This window comes from Hippopotamus amphibius, chromosome 7, assembly GCF_030028045.1.
Source record: "Hippopotamus amphibius kiboko isolate mHipAmp2 chromosome 7, mHipAmp2.hap2, whole genome shotgun sequence".
Taxonomy (NCBI): domain Eukaryota; kingdom Metazoa; phylum Chordata; class Mammalia; order Artiodactyla; family Hippopotamidae; genus Hippopotamus; species Hippopotamus amphibius.
In genome coordinates, this window is record NC_080192.1 from 51,757,839 (window position 1) to 51,777,863 (window position 20,025).

Consider the following 20,025-nt stretch of genomic DNA (forward strand, 5'->3'; position numbering starts at 1 on the left):
AGTAACATGCCAGAAAAGAACAAAACCCTGCAAGTCTTTCATCTTGAAATTTATGAGTCACACGCAATAGCTTGAGTTGCAAATGTGGGCAACACAAATAAACCAAAATGCTGATCGGAATAATCTCCTTTTCTGCCTCGATAATCCCTTCCCAGAAATAATTATTTCTCCCCACAAGTCTCCCGTTAAGGCTGAGAATCAGACTGAGACTAAGTACCTGGTGATTTGGTGGTGAGGGGGGAGGTGTTCTAGTGGTTTTTCGGTTTGTTTTTGTATTGCACTTTATGATTTTTAAGCAACACAGTTGGAATGAAAGCCATAACAATTCTCTATCACGCATCTCTTCCTTCTTCTTGTGACAAGTCAGATTCTTAACACATTCTATATAGACTCTTGGTCACCCGTAAAACTAAATCTGAGAAGTGATTTAGAAAACTAAACCAAATACACTGCCCAAGGCCACTGCTCCGGCACTGCTTGGTCCCCATGGTACTCCAGCCCCCCAGGGGAAGGGGGTGGCACTGCCCATTCACCTGCATGAGTTCATGGCTTTCCAGAAGATCACTCTCCAGCATCTCCTGGGTGAGGCGCCCCATGGTGCTATAGAATTCATCGGCTGTTTCACAACACTCTATCTGCCTAGATAAAGAAAGCACAGAAAAGGGAACTGTTTAGGACGCCCGTGCTATCAGGTACACGCTGCATGCCCAAGATACGTTTTCTCTCGTCCTCAAATCGACCAAGTTAGCAATCAACAAAAATCAAAACGAAAATTTTTTAATTGTGAAAAAAAAAATCCTATGATGCACTCACAGTACAGCCTGCTGCAGGCAGAGAAAAGATTTTTAAAATTCGAAGGGCAATGTCGAGGCACTTAGTCCAGGATGAGCTCCCATCTTTGCTATCCTGCTCCCCAGACTCACAGCCCCACCGGTGGCTCTTTATTGCTTACACATGACACATTCTACACATCAGAACATCCATCACTGATCAAAAATAACAACCAGGAAATTGGGTACCCGAGAACAATTAGCCCCTGAAGGGAATGTGTTGCTCTCAGTCTACAAACTGCAGTATCATTGACAGACTGAAACCAAACTACGGTAGAAGTAAAAGGTGATATATAAGAGAATTTTTCTCTGCATACTTCATCACAGGTAGTTTTTTCAGCCCTTCTCAGGACATGCTGCTAGTTGGAAATTACACTGTTTCTTGCATTTGGTTCAACATGTAAATAAAGAATCTCTCACCTGCCATCCTGTGAGACAGGTGAGACTTTAATCCTCCTTCTAGAGGGGGAAGAAAAAGGCATAACCAAAGCAAAGAGACCTGTGTGTTTGTTTTATCTATCATGACATTCTTTGTATAGTAGAATAACTCTATTTGCCTACCAATCATAAGACATACTCTGGCATACACTAAGGTTGGGGAATTTCCACAGAGCCATCCAAAAAACAAAACACGATGATGAGAAAACTTCAGGCTCTGGAGTGCTGTTCAAATCCCACTGCCATGATCATGTAAATAAGTAAATGAAATAATCTATTGGAGTGTTAATGCAAAAATAAAGAGTAGCATGTGGGCATACATGAAAAAGTGGTTACGTTTATCCTGGGAGCGGTGGGGAGAGTGAGGAAGAGATCATGCTTAAGATGAGTTTTGAAAAATATTCTCCAGCTTGACAAGGAGGTAAAAGCATCCCAAAGACATGGATCCACGAGACAGAAGGCCCTACCTGGGCGACTGCATGTAGGTCCACATGACCGCAGTGGGGGCGGCTGCATGGCCGGGGGGCCAGAGAGAGCTGAGGGCAGAGAGGTGCAAAGAGCAGATGGCAAAGGCCTCATCTGCGCGCTGAGCCCCCCCAGGATAAGAGCTGAAAGGCCTTTAATAGGGAGTGTGGGAACAGACATGCCCGGGGCAAGGTCACCCCCGAGGTGGTATGGCAAGTGTGGGGTACAACGGGGAGGCCATGGAGGACAGTGCCAGGCATGAGGCAAAGCGGGAGGGAGCCAAGGAAGTCAGGTCAGAGAAGAAAGGACACGTGGAAGGGATGCCAGTGCAGCTAAGCCGATGGTCTACAGCTGAGATATTCCCAAAGGACCCTTGGTATGAGCAAAGGAGGAAATTTCACACTGCAGAAGCAAGGTGATGGGAAGGGTTCCACAGAGAACCACACGTAAGGCACACAGGTTACTCAGGTACCATAAACCAGAGGCCACCTGCATGCTGCTTACAATTTTTCCAATGGAAAGTTTGTGGGGAAGATTACAGACCCTGGAGTCACAAAGATCCAGAATTAAGTTCCACTCTGCTACTCATTAGCTGTGGGACCTTGAACTAGTTAATTAGCCTTCCTGGGGGTAATTTTCTCACTTGAAAAGAGAAGGAGACTAATCCTACCTACTTCACAGGGTTGTGGGGAGAATCGAACAAGATAATGTGTTTAAACTTCCTAACACAATGACGGCACTGCAGGTACTTCATGTCGTGTGTTAGCTGCCTTTCCTTTCACTTCACAAGTTGCACGCTCAAACCATGTGGAATTATGATAAGCAAAGACTCTGAAACATTTAAAATTCTAGCAGTCTGACTCACAGATCCCTGAACTTCATAAAGAGGAGCGATTTATAATCAGTAGATTCACATTATTAAAAGCACAGATCATAGAGCCAAGGTACCTAGGTTCAAAATCAGGCCTTTCCACTTACTCACGGGGTGATTTGGGGCAACTGACTTGATTTCTCTGTGCCTCAGTGCCCACATCTGTAAAATGGGGATGACAGTAGTACCCACTTCACAGGATGACAGTGAGGACTAAATGAGTTAATTTTACCTCTCGAGTGCTTAGAGCCATGCCTGTCCATTGCAAGCATTCCACGAACATTGGAGTCTAAGTATAGCTATTATTATTTCAACAGTATGCCATCCTCGGGACGACCATATGAATAAATTCTGATCCTACAGATAATGAATAGATGGGGATAAAATGAGAAGCACCTCTTTTCCTCCTGCCCCATAATTAAGAACTAACGAAAGGGCTTCCTAGGTGGTGCAGTGGTTAAGAATCCGCCTGCCAATGCAGGGGACACGGGTTCGATCCCTGCTCCAGGAAGATCCCACATGCTGCGGAGCAACTAAGCCCGTGCGCCACAACTATTGAGCCTGCGCTTTAGAGCCCGTGAGCCGCAACTATTGAGCCCATGTGCTGCAACTACTGAAACCCACACACCTAGAGTCTGTGCTCTGCAACAAAAGAAGCCATGGCAATGAGGAGCCCGCGCACCACAATGCTGAGTAGCCCCCACTCACCACAACCAAAGAAAGCCCGCGTACAGCAAAAAAAGACCCAACACAGCCAATTTAATTAATTAATTAATTAATAAAAAAGAACTAACGAAAAGGGAACCATAACCCACTCAGCATAAAGTGCTTTAGCATTTTAATCCTGTAAGCTAATTAATTACTCAGTAACTATCACACCAGTTAGAGCGTGATAGTGTTTGACAGAGAAACTATCAAAACTCAAAGAGTTCACGAGGTATAGAGTAGGTTGGAAATACGTGATGGCAGAAAGAGGCAGACATTGGAAGAAAGTAAACAGATAAGTAAAGAGCGCAACAAATCCCCCAGCGATGAGTTTATGTGCCTAGCTAAAAACCTACGTGCAATCAAACAAAGGCAAAGGAGATAGCTATGTGACATTTAAAAATACTTCCACACAATGATTTTTTTAATCCCTAAATTGATAGTCAGTGGATCTTTCTTACGAAAAGTAAAAAATTCTGCAAGTCTCCCAGGAAACAACTTGTCATAAATAAAAAGGCTATTTAAAAGGTTTTTGAAACAAAACACTGGCAGTGATTTATAAGTTTTCTGATGTGCTGTCTAAGGGTACCCACTCAAGTCATTTATAGCTCTAGGAAAGAAATATTAAAAACTTCTCCGCATCTTCAGTTAACTGTAACAATTTCATTCTGATGTCTCTTCTACTACCCAAAAGGTAGAATTTCAATGTAATAGTCATAATATATTAGAGATGGGTGAAAAAACCCTAGTTTTTTCAGCTCTGCTACTAGACAAGAATGTACGTAAAATTTGTTTAGTGGTAATAGATTTCAACACAGAACTAACTCTTGATGAAAGGAAAGAAGTTCCGTGTGTTCTGCTACTGACTAGGTACCAAGCACCATACTAGATACCCTTATACATATTATCTCATTTAATTTCATCACAGCCCTGAAAGGCAGAACAAAAAAAATTATAAAGGTTCAAACATAAGCCAAATTGCAATCTTCCCACCCAGTCCTCTCCAGATCTGCCAGTTCCTCTTCCACCTAAGTCCCCCTCTCTCTCCTCGACCGGAGTCAGGAAAGACTCCAATAGCGTGGACCAGCCAGGACACCAGCACCGAGCAGGAGGAGACCTACAGGCCTGAAACAGCCTGCCCCCTTCTTTAAGATCGATTCCACCTTGCCCCCAGCATTCACCAAAAAGCCGGCTGAGAGGTCAGAAGGCAGAAGCAATTGCACAGAGTTCACAACTTTCTCTCTTCCTCCCACTTAAATATCGATGCTCTCATCAGAGCACAAAGGGCCTCAGCATCACAGAGCAGAACAGCAGGGGGAAGTCACTTACTCTCCCAACTTTGCCCAGATAGCCAGCGACACCCTTAGGATGATTTCCGAACCTTCAAAGAAGACTGAATCCCAAATCTTTAAAACCGTATGGTTAGGGAGGCACGTAGCGAAGAGAGTCAGAAACCACTGCATCGTGAAGACATTGGTAAGCGGGGGCTCATATCCGCCTGAAATAAAGCAAACATTCTACATTTCTCCAGAACTGATGATCGGCAAGATATAAAAAATCCCCTTTTCCAGTCTTCCATGTCCACCCAAATACAATTCCTGGCTGATTTCTTTGTATCTCTAAATTCTGGTTCTTTCCTTCTTTTTTCCTTCCCCCCCCCCTTTTTTTTGGGGGGGGGGAGGGGGGAAGAACATAAGTGTGCTTAATAAAAATCTCAATAATATGAACGTCACAAATTCTTTGTGATATTTCAGAAATCTTAATCTAAAATTTAATTTGGCTCTACCTGTTGTGGGGTGCTGCAAATTAAGGAAGATGTTTTCCCTACCGAAAACAGGATAAAAAGAAACAATTTTAACCTCTCAAAAGTAAAAGCTGACTTTCAAAACCTTCTAAAGCCTACTTTTATTCAAATGTTGCTGATAAAAATAAAATTGCTCATTAGCAATGACTTGTCTACTTCTTAATTTATACGCAGTTCTCAGACCACAGTGGAATTAAACCAGAAATCAATAACAGAAAGAAAGCTGGAAAATTCCAAAATACTTGGAGATCAAGTGGTGTAATTTTAAAATATTTTAGACTAAACTATACCCAGTTTTAAACATCTGGGATCCAGCTCACTTTGAAGATTCCGAATTCACTAAAAAAATAGTCTTCTCCCATTTCCTGTGATCACATAAGCGTGTACTTTAATGAAACATAAAAATTTAGATATTTGGACTAATCCTCCCTCCAAATTATAGTCAGAAGGTACATTTACCCAAGTACAAGCAAACCAAGATCTGTTCTCCTGCACTCATTTTCTTCCTTCTTACCTATGAACAAAGTAATATCATTGTTCAGAGACTAGAATCTGAGGTCACCACTTAAGCAAGCACAGGGCATTGGGGGGAAACATGGAGCCCAGTAAAGTCTGTCTGACTCTGGAACAGGCAAGTTTGGTCTCTCTGGAAGCTTTATGGAATCCCCATTGGTGCACAAGTATACTGCACAGCCAAATTAAACAAGATCACTCAAACAACTCAGAAGAAAATGCTTAGAGACACTTGGGTGTCACTAAAATTTCCAGTGTATTTTAAGCATAGATTAGGTCCCCTAAATCTTTCTGTATTTTCCCAGATTTAAATGCATGGATCAGGAACTGGCAACCATCTAAAGGAAGCATAGCAAACTTCTGACTATTCTATTTCCGGTGTCCTGAGCACAGCTGGGGAAGTGAGTATAACGACAGCCACAAGCTCAGGTACTTGGGAAGCTGGATGATGCCGGCCAGATGGAGGAGACTCAGAGCTGCTTGCAGTGCGGTCTCCATCGCTGCCCCACTCAACCCAGTCCCTTCCTGCAGAGCTCAGATTCTACCTGGAGGTCCAGAAGAGCCCTCCTCCAGCAAGAATGGGCCCATTCCTCTCAAGTGAACCTAAATGCCCTTCTTATGAATGAATAAAAGGAGCTCAGTCCAAAGGATTGCTTTTATCTCTTACAACTTTATAAAAACACATATTTCACTCTCCATAACCTCAACTGTGGAGGTAAAACCACAGTCTGTGCTAAATTGTATCTATAGCTCAGCTGTAAAAAATTCCTATAGTTTTGATGCCAAATTAGAGCAGTTTAACCAGATGGCAAGACACGGATACCATTCTTTACCTAGAGTACAATATATAGTTGGTGATCTGGTACTGGTGAAGTATTAGGTTCTTGACTGACTTCCTAACCATAACCAGTTAGAGGTTCAACATTTGGCCCTGTTTTTTGTTTTTGGTTGTGATTTTAGTTTTGTTTTGTTTTTTTCTCTAGAAATCTATTTCATTGCACCAACTCTCACCAACAGAAATATCTGAAAACACATATTTCTATTCAAGGTTTAGGCTCTATGTGCAGTGGAATCAGAGAAGTAAATTACTTTCAAAGGTAAAATAGCATGGAATCATCACTACCTCCACTTTCCTTGTTTGCAGTTTTCTGAAGAGTATCCAGGTGCTGAGATAATTCTGGGAGCTTCAATCTCAAGAGGTCTCGGAAGACGGCCATATCCACAGACAGTGCCCGGAGATTGTTGACAAAATAGCTTTCAGGAAGTACCTTGTCTATAAGGTAAATCATAATCTAAAGAAAAAGATAAAGAGTAAGACTGCTTCATAAAAACCAGTATACCAACATATCCTAAATAGAACATATTTAAATAGGTAAAATGCAGTTAGCCAAAGCACACTATTCTTTGCATGTGTCAGCACCAAATGTTTTGGATTTTCAAGGCTCCTCTCCACCCTGGGTAAGGAGCAGGCAGCATAATTGACTCACTACCTCAGATCCGAAATCTGCCAATGCCTAAAATTTCTACCTGGGCCGCTAGACTGAGTTCATCCTGTAAGCAGCTGTGATGATAAATACACCCTCAGCCTCCCTCTGAGAAGCCACGGAGCGCGTGCTTTCTCAGCAGCAGCAGGAATCTCAGTGTCGGTTCCTTGATGCCAGCACAGCTTTACAACCTTAATTTGAAAACCAAGAGCTGGCCCATCATGAAACATCCCAACCGCAGCCGGTCTCAAGATTTGCTGACCATCAACCTGGGTTATTCGGACAACTGATGTTGGTTTTTTGTCCACTTCCTACCCTGGGAGAGTGCAAAACCTCAAGGTTTTGTTTGAGCAAATGGTACTTTTAAAGTCAGGATTTCTTTCATGAGATTGTCGCACGTTCTTCAAATTACTATTTTCACCCTGACTTTTCTATTTGTGATATCTTTCTAAGATGTGAAGAACCACTAGAATGACCCAGCAAAACACACGTGAGTTCTATATGTCAGCCTACATGCCCTGTTTACGCCCTCCCCCTCAGAAGACCTGCTCATTCCCCAGAGCACAGGAAAAGCAAAATTAAGAACAAAGTCATAGCTGGCCCTATATGTGGGTGGAGAAGTAGCTGTCTCATATTTTGATTTTTAGCAAATCACAAAACACTATTTTCCCAAAAAAAAAAATTATCTCCCAGATCTGCCAACGGCTCATTTTCCCCTCATCCTTGGCTTGTAACTTCTACTTTCAGGGTCATAGTTTTGACTAAGTCAATAAGGGTGGGGACGTACTCTCAAGAAGGCCCTCCGAGGCCTTTATTATGGGCGTGAAGAGGCCAAGAAGCCCCCTTAGCCTACTTGCACAGGGACAGAATTTACCAGGTCCATGTATCATCACTGTGGAAATAGGAGTTTAGCAGCAAAAGCAGTATATTCAGCCTGTGTGGAGGGAGGAAGTCCTGGCGGGACCAGGCTAGTGGAGGGGAGAGCAGATTTTCAGCAGAGCAGAGGGCCCTGTCAGGGACCTCACACTCTACAGGTAAGGAGATTTACGGGAGCCGAAGGCAAAATTTAAAGGTAACAGTCTATTATTGCACCTTTCATCTAGAACAGGTTATATAATCCCAAGAAAGATTTTTATGAAGAGATTACAATCTCTTAAAATTACATTAAAACAAGAAAAAAATTCCAATTATCACAGTAATTCTGGTGACACAATGAAATTCTCCATCCAAACGCATCTCAAAATCTGACATGAGAGCCAGCCATGTCTTATGTCAGCTATGTTACTCCACCTACTACTGTATTTCAAAGAACAAACATTAGATCTTAAAAAAAATTGGATAAATGATGGCAATAGAACAAAGTCTCTTCAACAAATGGTGCTGAAACAACCCAACACTCTCCACAAAAAGTAACTCAAAAGAGATCATAGACCTAAACTACAAAACTCCTAGCACAGATGACCTTGGGTATGGGAATGACTTTTCAGATACAATACCAAAGGCACAATCCATGAAAGAAATACTTGGTAGGCTAGACGTCATCAAAATTTAAAACTTCTGCTCTGTGAGAGACACTGTCAAGAGGATAAGACAAACCGTAGACTGGGAGAAAATATTTGAAAAGACACATCTGACAAAGAACTGTCACCCAAAGTATACAAAGAATTCTAAAAACTCAACCAGAAAAAAAAAAAAACAACCCGATTAAAAAATGGACCCAAGACCTTAACAGACACCTCACCAAAGAAGATATACATAGCAAATAAACTATGAAAAGACGTTCCACATCACAGTCATCAGAGAAATTCAAATCAAAACAACGAGATACCACTACACACTTATTAAAATGGCCAAAATCTGGAATGCTGACAACACCAAATGCGGGCAAGGGTGTGGAGCAACATGGACTCTCAGACTTTGCTGGTGGGAAGGCAAAATGGTATAGTCACTTTGGAAGACAGTTTGATGGGTTTTTACAAAACAAAACACACTCTTACCATACAACCCAGTAACTGCACTCCTCGGTATTTACCCAAAGGAGCTGAAAATTTATGTCCACACAAACACCTTCATGTGCGGACTTCCCTGGTGATGCAACAGTTAAGACTCTGCGCTCCCAATGCAGGGGGCCTGGGTACGAACCCTGGTCAGGGAACTAGATTCTGCACGCCGGAACTACCCCGCACACCACAACGAAGATCCCATGTGCCACTACTAAAGACCCAGCGCAGCCAAATAAATAAATAAATATTTTTTTAAAAACCCTGCATGTGGATTTTTATAGCAGCTTTATTCATAACTGCCAAAACTTGGAAGCAACCAAGATGTCCTCCAGTAGGTCCAGACAATGGAATATTACTCATCACTAAAAACAATTAAGCAATCAAGCCATGAAGAGACCATAAGTGCATATTACTAAATGAAAGACTCCAATCTGAAGAGACTACATACTATATGATTTCAATGATATGATACTCTGGAAAAGGCAAAACTATGGAAGTAGTAAGATGCCTTAGAGGACTGGGGCGGGGAGGGTGGGGGGGACTCGAGGGGGGGGGAAGTCAAGGAAGGGAGGGAATACGTGGATATGTTATAAAAACAGATGATTTAACTTGGTGTACCCCCCAAAAAATAATAAATAAAGAAAGAAAGAAATAAAAAAAAAGATCAGTGGGTGGGGGGAGTAATGAAAACAAAGGATTTTTATGGCAGTGAAAATACTCTTATGACATTACAATGATAACTACATGTCATTATTCATTTGTCCAAACCCACAGAATGTACAATACCAAGGGTGAACCCTAATGTAAGCTATGGACTTTAGGTGATAATTGAAGTGTCAATATAGGTTCATTGATTTTAACAAATGTACCACTCCAGTGAGTGATGTTGATAATGGAGGAGGCTGTCGTGGGGTTGGGGCAAGGGGTATATGGAAAATCTCTGTACTTTCCTGTTAATTTTGCTGTGAACCTAAAACTGCTCTTAAAAATGAAGTATTAAATTTTTAACAAATATTTAATAACAGAACAGTTCCTAAGAAAAAAACAGTAAATGCAAAAAAGCAGGGACAATGGTTTACCTACTTTGATAAACTATTCATTTCCCTAATAACTACGACTTGCAGAGGTCCAAAGAGCTGCTGGAAAAACAATGACATCCGACATTTTCCTTAGCATTGCAAGCGTCTTCACGAACCCAACCTTCCTCTGCATATTAGATGTCTCATCACAAGATTCCTAAATGATGATGATGTCATTTCATTCCACAAAGTTCATTTTCTTAGAGGCATAAATACAAATATCCAGTTTCTCAGCTTTGAATAATCCATCTTTTATGTGAATCTTTAGTTTCTCAAGCATCACTGAGATTTCATGACTTGACTGGCATGTATACCCGCTTCCCCAAACCTCTCCACCCCACTCTCTAACCTCCATTGTTTATTCCAACTTTTCAGTGGAACAGTTCTCATTTCACTGTCACGCAAATTACACTCCCCCCCCCCAAAAAGACTGACTAAAGCGGATAGACTAAGTAAACAAAATTGCTTCTTAACAAAAAATGTTTTAAACTCATGTATTTGATTTGTCACTGCCTCGCCCTCCACCCCCGTCTATTTGATGAACAAGTACCTTCAACACTGTTTCCTTAAATACATGAATGGAAAAATCGAGAGGGTGAATACAGATGTAGATCATGTCAGGCTGGATTTATAATTAATTCCACCACAATGTGTAGAAAGCCAGGAGGAAAATGTGTTTATTTTTCCACACGACATGAAGCGAGTGATTGAGAATATCACCAAGGTATTCGCCATAATCAAACACAGAATTGGTAGGAGGGGGATCTTGTTTATGAAGATGAAGTATTCATCCCATGCATCACACAACAGTGCAATCAGAAACAGTTTCAGGGTTCAAATATGAATTAGCAACCCCATATTACCCCAAGCAAATAAGGCAGTGGCCCACTTCTACATCTGAAATGCTTCATTTCTCATCAAGGCTATTTGTGGTGACTCATTGAGTCACATTCAGACCTGTAAGTTTAACTTGCTAGCGTCCCATATCAAAGTGTTTCCAGAATTTTACTAAAAAAGGTCCTAGACATCAAAGATTAAAAGATAATAAACATAATTCACTTCCATGACCTTTCTCCATGCAAACATCTTCCATCGCAGACATTCATTCTCAGCCTACCTCCTCCATACCTCGTCCCAGATATGAAAGCAACCTATTAAGAAGATCCAACCAGGATTAAGCATAACAAATAAGGCAGTTTTGAGCATGACCTCTCAGGATCCACACCTCCTGGCAGTCACGCCCTCATACAAGCCCTTCCCCTTGAATGTGAGTTGGGCCTAGTGACGGGCTTCTAATAAATAAAACATGGCAAAAATAATGGAATGTCACTTCTGATATTAGACTACAGATCTGTAACGTAATCTCTCCTGACCTGCTCATTCTCTTTTCCTCTCTTGTTCACTCTGAGGCAGCGGTCCCCAACCTTTTGGCCCCAGGGACCGGATCAGGCAGCGGGTGGGGGGTGGTTCAGGCAGTCATGCCAGTGATGGTTCAGGCAGTCATGTGAGAGATGGGGAGCAGCAGATGCAGCTGTGCTCACTCGCCCACCGCTCACTTCCTGCTGTGAGGCCCCGCTCTGAACAGGCCATGGACGGGTACCGACCCAAGGACCAGGGGCTGGGGACCCCTGCTCTGAGGGATGCCAGTCACCATGTTGTACGATGGAGAGGCCCACACAGCAACGAACAATAGCCAGCAAAACACGGAGGCCCTCGGTCCAACAATCTGTGACAAATGAAATCTTACCAACAACGACATGAGTGAGCTTGGAAACGAAGGCTCTCCCTACTCAGTGGAGCCTGTGGGTGAGACTAAAGCCCCAGCTGAGAGTTTGAATGCCACAGTGACGTGACTCAGCCAGCTAAGCTGCGCCCAGGCTCCTGACTCAAAGCAACTGTGAAGTAATCCACGCCGGTTGTTTGAAGCCACTAATTTGTTATGCAGCACTGGATAATCAATATCACTAGTATTAAACTATACTACAAGGCCATAGTGATCAAGATAGTATGGTACTGGCACAAAAATAGAAAGGAAGATCAATGGAATAGAATAGAGAACTCAGAAGTAAGCCCAAACACATATGGGCACCTTATCTGTGACAAAGGAGGCACGAATATACAATGGAAAAAAGACAGCCTCTTCAATAAGTGGTGCTGGGAAAACTGGACAGCTACATGTAAAAGAATGAAATTAGAACACTTCCTAACACCATCCACAAAAATAAACTCTAAATGGATTGAAGACCTACATGTAAGGCCAGACACTATAAAACTCCTAGAGGAAAACATAGGCAGAACACTCTATGACATACATCAAAGCAAGATCCTTTTTGAACCCACCTCCTAGAATCATGGAAATAAAATCAAGAATGAACAAATGGGACCTCATGAAACTTAAAAAGCTTTTGCACAGCAAAAGAAACCATAAACAAGACTAGAAGGCAACCCTCAGAATGGGAAAAAATAATTGCCTATGAAACAACGGACAAAGGATTAACCTCCAAAATATACAAGCAGCTCATGCAGCTTAATACCAAAAAAGAAAATAACCCAATCCACAAATGGGCGGAAGACCTAAATAGACATTTCTCCAAAGAAGACGTACAGATGGCCAACAAACACATAAAAAGATGCTCAACATCAATATCATCAGAGAAATGCAAGTCAAAGCCACAATGAGGTATCACCTCACACTGATCAGAATGGCCATCATCACAAAATCTGGAAACAACAAATGTTGGAGAGGGTGTGGAGAAAAGGGAACTCTCCTGCACTGCTGGTGGGAATGTAAGTTGGTACAGCCACTATGGAAAACAATTTGGAGGTTCCTTAAAAAACTACAAATAGAACTACCATATGATCCAGTAATCCCACTAGAAAACCATAATCCCAAAAGAAACTTGTACCATCATGTTTATTGCAGCAATATTTACAATAGCCAGGACATGGAAGCAACCGAAATGCCCATCAACAAATGAATGGATACAGAAGATGTGGCATATATATACAATGGAATATTACTCAGCTATAAAAAGGGATGAGATGGAGCTATATGTCATGAGGTGGATAGACCTAGAGTCTGTCATACAGAGTGAAGTAAGTCAGAAAGATAAAGACAAATATTGTATGCTAACTCACATATACGGAATCTAAAAATGGGACTGATGAACTCAGTGACAAGAACAAGGACGCAGATGCAGAGAATGGACTGGAGAACTCAAGGTTTGGGAGGGGGCAGGGGGTGAAGGGGAAGCTGAGATGAAGCGAGAGAGTAGCACAGACATATATATACTACCAACTGTAAAATAGATTGCCAGTGGGAAGTTGTTGTATAACAAAGGGAGTTCAACTTGAGGATGGAAGATGCCTTAGAGGACTGGGACGGGGAGGGTGGGGGGGACTCGAGGGAGGGTGGGGGGGCGTCAAGGGAGGGAGGGAATACGAGGATATGTGTATAAAAAGAGATGACTGAACTTGGTGTACCCCCCAAAAAAAAAAATAAATAAATAAATAAATAAATAAATAAAATACCACTAGTATTTAACTTGCTTTAAAAGTGTGATGTCTCATAGCTGAGACTGAAAACATAACCATTCTCCTCAAATGTGGCAGCCATATAAGTCTGTCGTGGGACCAGGCTTTAACCTGGGGGAAACGGTATCGTGGATAATGAGAAAGGTGGAGTCAATACCTTGGAAGGAGGGAGAGTACCAGGGAAGAGAAATTATAGCTCCAATATTTCACTCTCTGAAGAATTTCAGTTGCCTCCTTCAGAGCCTGATACTCACTTTCAGAGCATCCCCTTCGTTGCCCTCCACCACTTCCAGAATGAGTGCAGCCAGGATGTTAAAGCCTTGGCAGTATCCGACAGTCTTGTTCCAGCGTGCGTAGGCCAGCAGGACGCGCTTCAACACAACCCTATCCTGCTCAGCCTCCTGGCCACAGTAGGAACTGCAGCCTGTGCGGTGAAGATCCTAAAAGGAGAGGGAAACAACAGTTTTTAAAATACCTCCTTAAGCTCTCTTTAAAAAAAAACCTTTAGTTTTTTCTTTGCCTCAGCCTTAAGTAGAGTCCGATTATCAACATGGATTTGAGTTTTCAAAAATGTATATGCAACTATACTATACAATGTATATGTACAGTTTTCTAATATGCTGAGGCATTTTGAAGAGGAATTTCAGTCAGGCAAAGTTTCTAGCAAAAGTGTTTCCAGAGTGAACACAAAAAGGGACTCAAAATTAACAAATATTGCATTATAATTCCAAATAAATGACAGTTTATTTTAATAATACATCTCAAATAAAACAAGTCATTTCAACACATGTATGATAGATGCTAACATTCTTCCTACAAAAAAAATATAATATTTAGCTATCAAAACTTCAAATAGTATTAAGGAGCAAAACGAAAAGAAAAATGCAACCAGTACTGTAAAGACACAGAAAAATCATTCTGTCCAAGCTCTTTTATAAATTTGTATAAAAAGGACAGAAACATTTGCTGTGCTTTAATATTTAATGAGGGCAATATCTATAATTTAATTATCAAGCAGAGACTATGATTTTCAGAAGCTGAAGTCATTTTACTGACATATCATTCATTTCAATGAGAAAAAAGATTCCCTTAATACCATGATTGTTATAACATGTGCCTTGCCCTAACTCACAACTTAAATAGAAAGAAAATATTTCAAATACGAAATACTTCATCTCCGGGAAACATACTGAAATCCCAAACATACAGCTCAAATGTGGATAATGCAAAGGCTTTTCAAGCATACAATATAAAATTTCTTTTTTTTTTTTTTTTGGCATTTGTCTGAAACAGACCAAGTTAGATGAGAAAATAGCTCCTTTTGGTTAGTACTTCCTCCTGGAAAAAAAAAATCTTCAAATCTGCCAAAACATTAGCCAACTTCTGGTGACCAAAATTTAGATGAAACAACTTTCCTTTTAAAACCTCAGCTTAGCATCACACGTAATGTACTCATATAAAATAAAAAGCATGGGCTAGAGGTTTATGTAAGAGAATAATAATGGGATTAAATCAAATCAACATCCTTGGCTTTTGGTGCCAGGTTCTAATCAATTGTAATAATCCAGGCAGGTGAACCACAGCTGCCTCCACAGCTGGCTTGAACATTTGACCATCTGGTTTAAAGCAAACCCATCAGTCAATCTAGCTATCTTCATAAAATGACAGTTAAGAAATTATCAAAATCCTAATAATTGCCCAATTATTTTAGTATGAAATAGTCTTAACTTTAAATGTCTCAGTGACTTTTACATTAAAATCCAGTTAAAAGCACTGATCCATGCTAAAGAAAAAAGGAATTTCAATTTCCTATTGTGAGCAAAATAAGTTGAATATGAATGGAAACATTTTCTTACCATCAATATACAAATTTATGAGAACAAGACATCATCAAGTTCCCCATTAAAAAGCTGTTAACTAATGAAATTAGGAAGCAGGAAACACACGGACATTTAAACTATAAGGCTTGATCGTCTGTCCAGGAAACATCTGGCTCTTAGAAGCTTCCTTCTAAGTTAGGACAATAAGCCAAACTCAGGGGCATTACCTTGACTATCTGAATTCCCATTGAGTCATCATCAGGGTTACTCCTTTCGTTGAAAGTGAAGCGCATGGTTTTGTCCCAATCAATGGCTATACTGTGCAAATAGTGATCTGCCAAGGTCAACCACACCTAAAATATTAACAAAGAAGAATGCTAAAGTAAAACACACAATTCCATCTTTCTTTATTAGGAAGTAGTGATAGTGATAGCACCCAACAAATAAATAAGAGCTGTTACTAGAACAGATATAGCCCACATGTAGAAATCTCAATAAGAACCTCATTGAAAAGTCTGCTGTACTAAAGCACACCAATTAGGGACTCTCACTTATTCTCTCAGTTAACATTTGTAGAGTTCCTACCATGTACCAAGCAATGATCCAGCCATTAAGGATATTGCTAAGAAAACAAAATCGTTTCAAATTTTATTCCAGTTCACTGGAATAGCTAAATTATCTTATGAGCTTGTTATACTTGGTCCTGGATCACTCTCTATGCTTGGGCAAGAGTTCCCTGGAGAGTTCGCTGGAGCGTTCCCTGGAGAGTTCCATGGAGAACAGGCCTGTTTCCACCATGGAGTGGCCTCTGCCTTTAAGGCATCCCTCTCTCACATTAAAACCTGACAGATGGGTTCCCATAATGAATAACTTTTCTAAAGGAATTGCTGGATATTTTCACTCCTTTCATTACCTTATCCAGAAAAGCTGTTTCATAATGCCATTTTTTAAAGCTCTTTATTGGAGTATAATTGCTTCACACTGTTGTGCCGGTTTCTGCTGTACAACAAAGTGAATCAGCTGTATTTATACATATATCCCCATATCACCCCCCTCCTGTGACTCCTTCCCATCCTCCCTATCCCTAACCCCTCCAAGTCATCACCCATCATTGAGTTGATCTCCCTGTGTTATACAGCAGCTTCCCACTAGCTATCTATTTTACATTTCATAATGCCATTTTTAATGTGCATTTTGAGGAACCCCCAATGTTCAAATTCTAGGAGAATTAACACTAGGTTTATAATGCAAATGAACTTGTTTACAAAACAGAAACTGACTCACAGACTTCAAAACAAACTTATGCTTACCAAAGGGGAAATGTGGGGGGGAGGGATAAATTAGGACTTTGGGATTAACATATACACATTACCATGTATAAAATAGATCATCAACAAGGACCTACTGTATATCACAGGGAACTTTACTCAATATTCTGTGGTGACCTATACGGGAAGGGAATTTGAAATGGAATGGATATGTATATAACTGAATCACTTTGCTATACACCTGAAGCTAACATAGCACTGTAAATCAATATATTCCAATATATAATAAAAATTAAATTACAAAAAGGAATGGGAATTGTGGTTGCCGAGGGAGAGAAGAGTGGGAGAAGGATGGATTAGGGGTTTGGGATGCAAACTATTATATATTGAATGGATAAACAACAAGGTCCTACTGTATAGCACAGGGAACTATATTCAATATTGTGATAAACCATAATGGAAAAGAATATGCAAAAGAATGTATGTATATATATGACTCAATCACTCTGCTGTACACCAGAAATTGACACAACATTGTAAATCAACTATACTTCAATAATATTTTTTAAAAAGGAAAAAAAAAGACTAGGTTTATAAATTACTAAGATAGCACTTCAAGTTTTGGTATTTGAACATATCTAGCAGGTATAACACTGATTAATAACTCCAGCCAGACTTCTCTCCTAACCATCGGGATCATATGTCCAAATGCCCACTTGACACCTTCAACTTAGATGTCTAATAGGCATCTCAACCTTAACATATCCAAAACCAATCATCTAATCCACTGCCACCCCAACCGTAGAGACATACACACAAACACACACACCTGCTTGTCCCCTCTGGGAAAACAGTAACTCTATCCTTCCAGTAGCTCAGGTCAATCTTGAAGTCACTGTTGACATCCCTCTTACACTTTATATTCAATCCAATAGGAATTCAAGTCAACTCAGTCTTCGAAATATATCTCAAATCTGACCGCTTCTCTCCATCTCTGTGACCACAACCCTGATCCATCTCTTGCCTGAATTATTGCAAGTCTCCTACTGGTCTCCCTGCTGCCGCCTTGATCCTTATATTCTCAAGCTAGTAGCCAGAGTGGTCCATTTAAAATATAAGTCATATCATGTTATCCCCTTGCTCAAAACTTCCCAATGCTCCTCATCTCACATGGGGCAAAAGTCTTACTATGGCCTGTAAGATGCTACATGATCTGCCATTCCCCTAAGGTCACATTACCTCTATGACCCTCCCCCCACAGCTTTCCCCTTTGTTCACTGTGCTTCAGCCACCCTGGCCTCTTGCTTTTGCTTGCATACTCCTGAGATGCTCTCAGCTAAGGGTGTTTCCTGTTTGGAGTCCTATTACACCAGGTAGCTAGCTATGTGGCCAACTGCTCACCTCTTTAAGGGCCCTATTCAAATGTCACCTTGCCACTTAAAATGCTACCTCCTTTAAATGCTATTCCCCTACGCTCTCCTTATTCCTCTCTCTGCTTTATCTTTATGCATGGCAATTAGCATCATCTGAAATAGTTTATATTATATTCATTATAAACTCTATAAGGACAAAAATTTTAGTCTGTTTTTTTCCCCCACTGGCGTATCCCCAGTACCCGCAGAACAGTACCTGGTATAGAATAGATAGTCAAATACTTATTGAATTAATGAATAATAAACAGATTTCAAATTACTAAATCTAGAATATCCTTTTTGACATTCCAGACACTTTAAAGAGAGACAGAGTGATGGTCCTTTTGTGGTTTAGCCATACAAATCCTCCTCACCTTCCTCCTCCATTCCTTTGGTATTCCTGTTGATAGCCTGGCAACTGCCTTGAGAGCATCATACCACTAGAAACAAAGAAGAAACACTGTCAAAGTGATAATACTGACCTGGTTAAGCACTTTTCAACCTTCTCCCCATCTTGACTTTCGTAGAGTATGATAATATTTATACAGAACACCGGGGTAAATATTCAGAGCTTCCTTCGGCCAGGTATGACTGGTCTAAAGGCTATGACTGCCCCAAGGTCCCCCACTTAGGTACCCTTAACACATCTGTGATTTGCAGTACACACACAAAGGTTGGGAAGCTCTAGGTGAGAAGCTCTATAATACAAAACATGTATTATAGATTCAGAGTAATAGCAATGGTTTTTAAATTTTTTTTCACACTTGAACCATTAAAAGAAAGTTCAAAATTTTTCACTGCAAGTATAAATCCAGGCCACTTACAGCTTCACAAGTTATTTTATCGATAATTTTAAAACTGACTCTTCTTATGCATATCCAAGCACATGCTAATTTTCCTACTTTGAGGATATATTTCCGTGTACCCTGTAGATACCAGAACGAAGGTATTTTCAAAACCAAAAATAAAATTACCTGCTGAAAACCATTTTGACCTAAAGATGGCTCAAGAGTGAACTTCAACTTTGTGTCAACTCCTAAAAGAAAAACACACAGATAACAGTTATTTGGGGAGAAAATATGTTATATCAAAAATAAAAGTAAAAATTAACCTGATTCTACTGAGTCACCATAAAATTTTTTAAACATTTACCTTTACTAAACTGTAGTCAATTTTGTTAAAAGAAAAAGACTGATCACTAAAATAGAAAAATATTCTATGGTAATAGAATGGAACTTATCGCATAGAATGGTGGTTCCACAGCCATCTGGAGTAGTGCAAAACCCAAAAAATGACACCATAGGCTTAGAGTCATACAGACTTCCATTCAACTTTGCCTCCTAGAGTCAAACAAATTATTTAACCTGTCTCAGTCTCAATTCTTTATCCATAAAATGAGGATAACCGTCCATCTCATTTAGTTGTTGCGATAATTAACTGTAAATCACTTAGCACAGTATAATGAATATTTTTGAAACTTAGGAAGAGAATTCTCTACTTACAGAATTTGTTTTCTAGGACAATTGCATGGACTAAGTCTATTAAGGAAACTTCAGTGAAATACCAAAAGTTATAAAAATAATGTCATTGCCTTCCCACTTGTGGAATAATCCATTTCAACAAGACTATTTAGAGATTTTCATATATTTTAAAATTCTGTCATGATAGATTTATTCATTAAAGATAAGTTTGTATGTTTAATTTATAGATTACAAGCTAAAAATATAACGGAACTCTAATTCCAAGATATCTACAACTTTAGATAAACTTCTTTGACTCAAATCCCAAATCTGTGTAAT

General features: G+C 40.3%; 1 protein-coding gene across 3 annotated transcripts in view; it reads right to left on the minus strand.

Annotated features, from left to right (window-relative positions):
- Positions 1 to 20,025, minus strand: part of TBC1D30 (TBC1 domain family member 30) — an 80,161-nt gene that overhangs the window by 16,743 nt on the left and 43,393 nt on the right. For all 3 annotated transcript variants that reach the window (XM_057742140.1, XM_057742139.1, XM_057742138.1), the window contains exons 3-9: positions 19,201 to 19,262; positions 18,601 to 18,666; positions 15,774 to 15,899; positions 13,981 to 14,166; positions 6,750 to 6,918; positions 4,639 to 4,807; positions 534 to 639 (exon numbers count right to left, since the gene is read on the minus strand). In XM_057742140.1, coding sequence (XP_057598123.1) covers positions 534 to 639; positions 4,639 to 4,807; positions 6,750 to 6,918; positions 13,981 to 14,166; positions 15,774 to 15,899; positions 18,601 to 18,666; positions 19,201 to 19,262 — 884 coding nt within the window. The remainder of the gene's footprint in view (positions 1 to 533; positions 640 to 4,638; positions 4,808 to 6,749; positions 6,919 to 13,980; positions 14,167 to 15,773; positions 15,900 to 18,600; positions 18,667 to 19,200; positions 19,263 to 20,025) is intronic.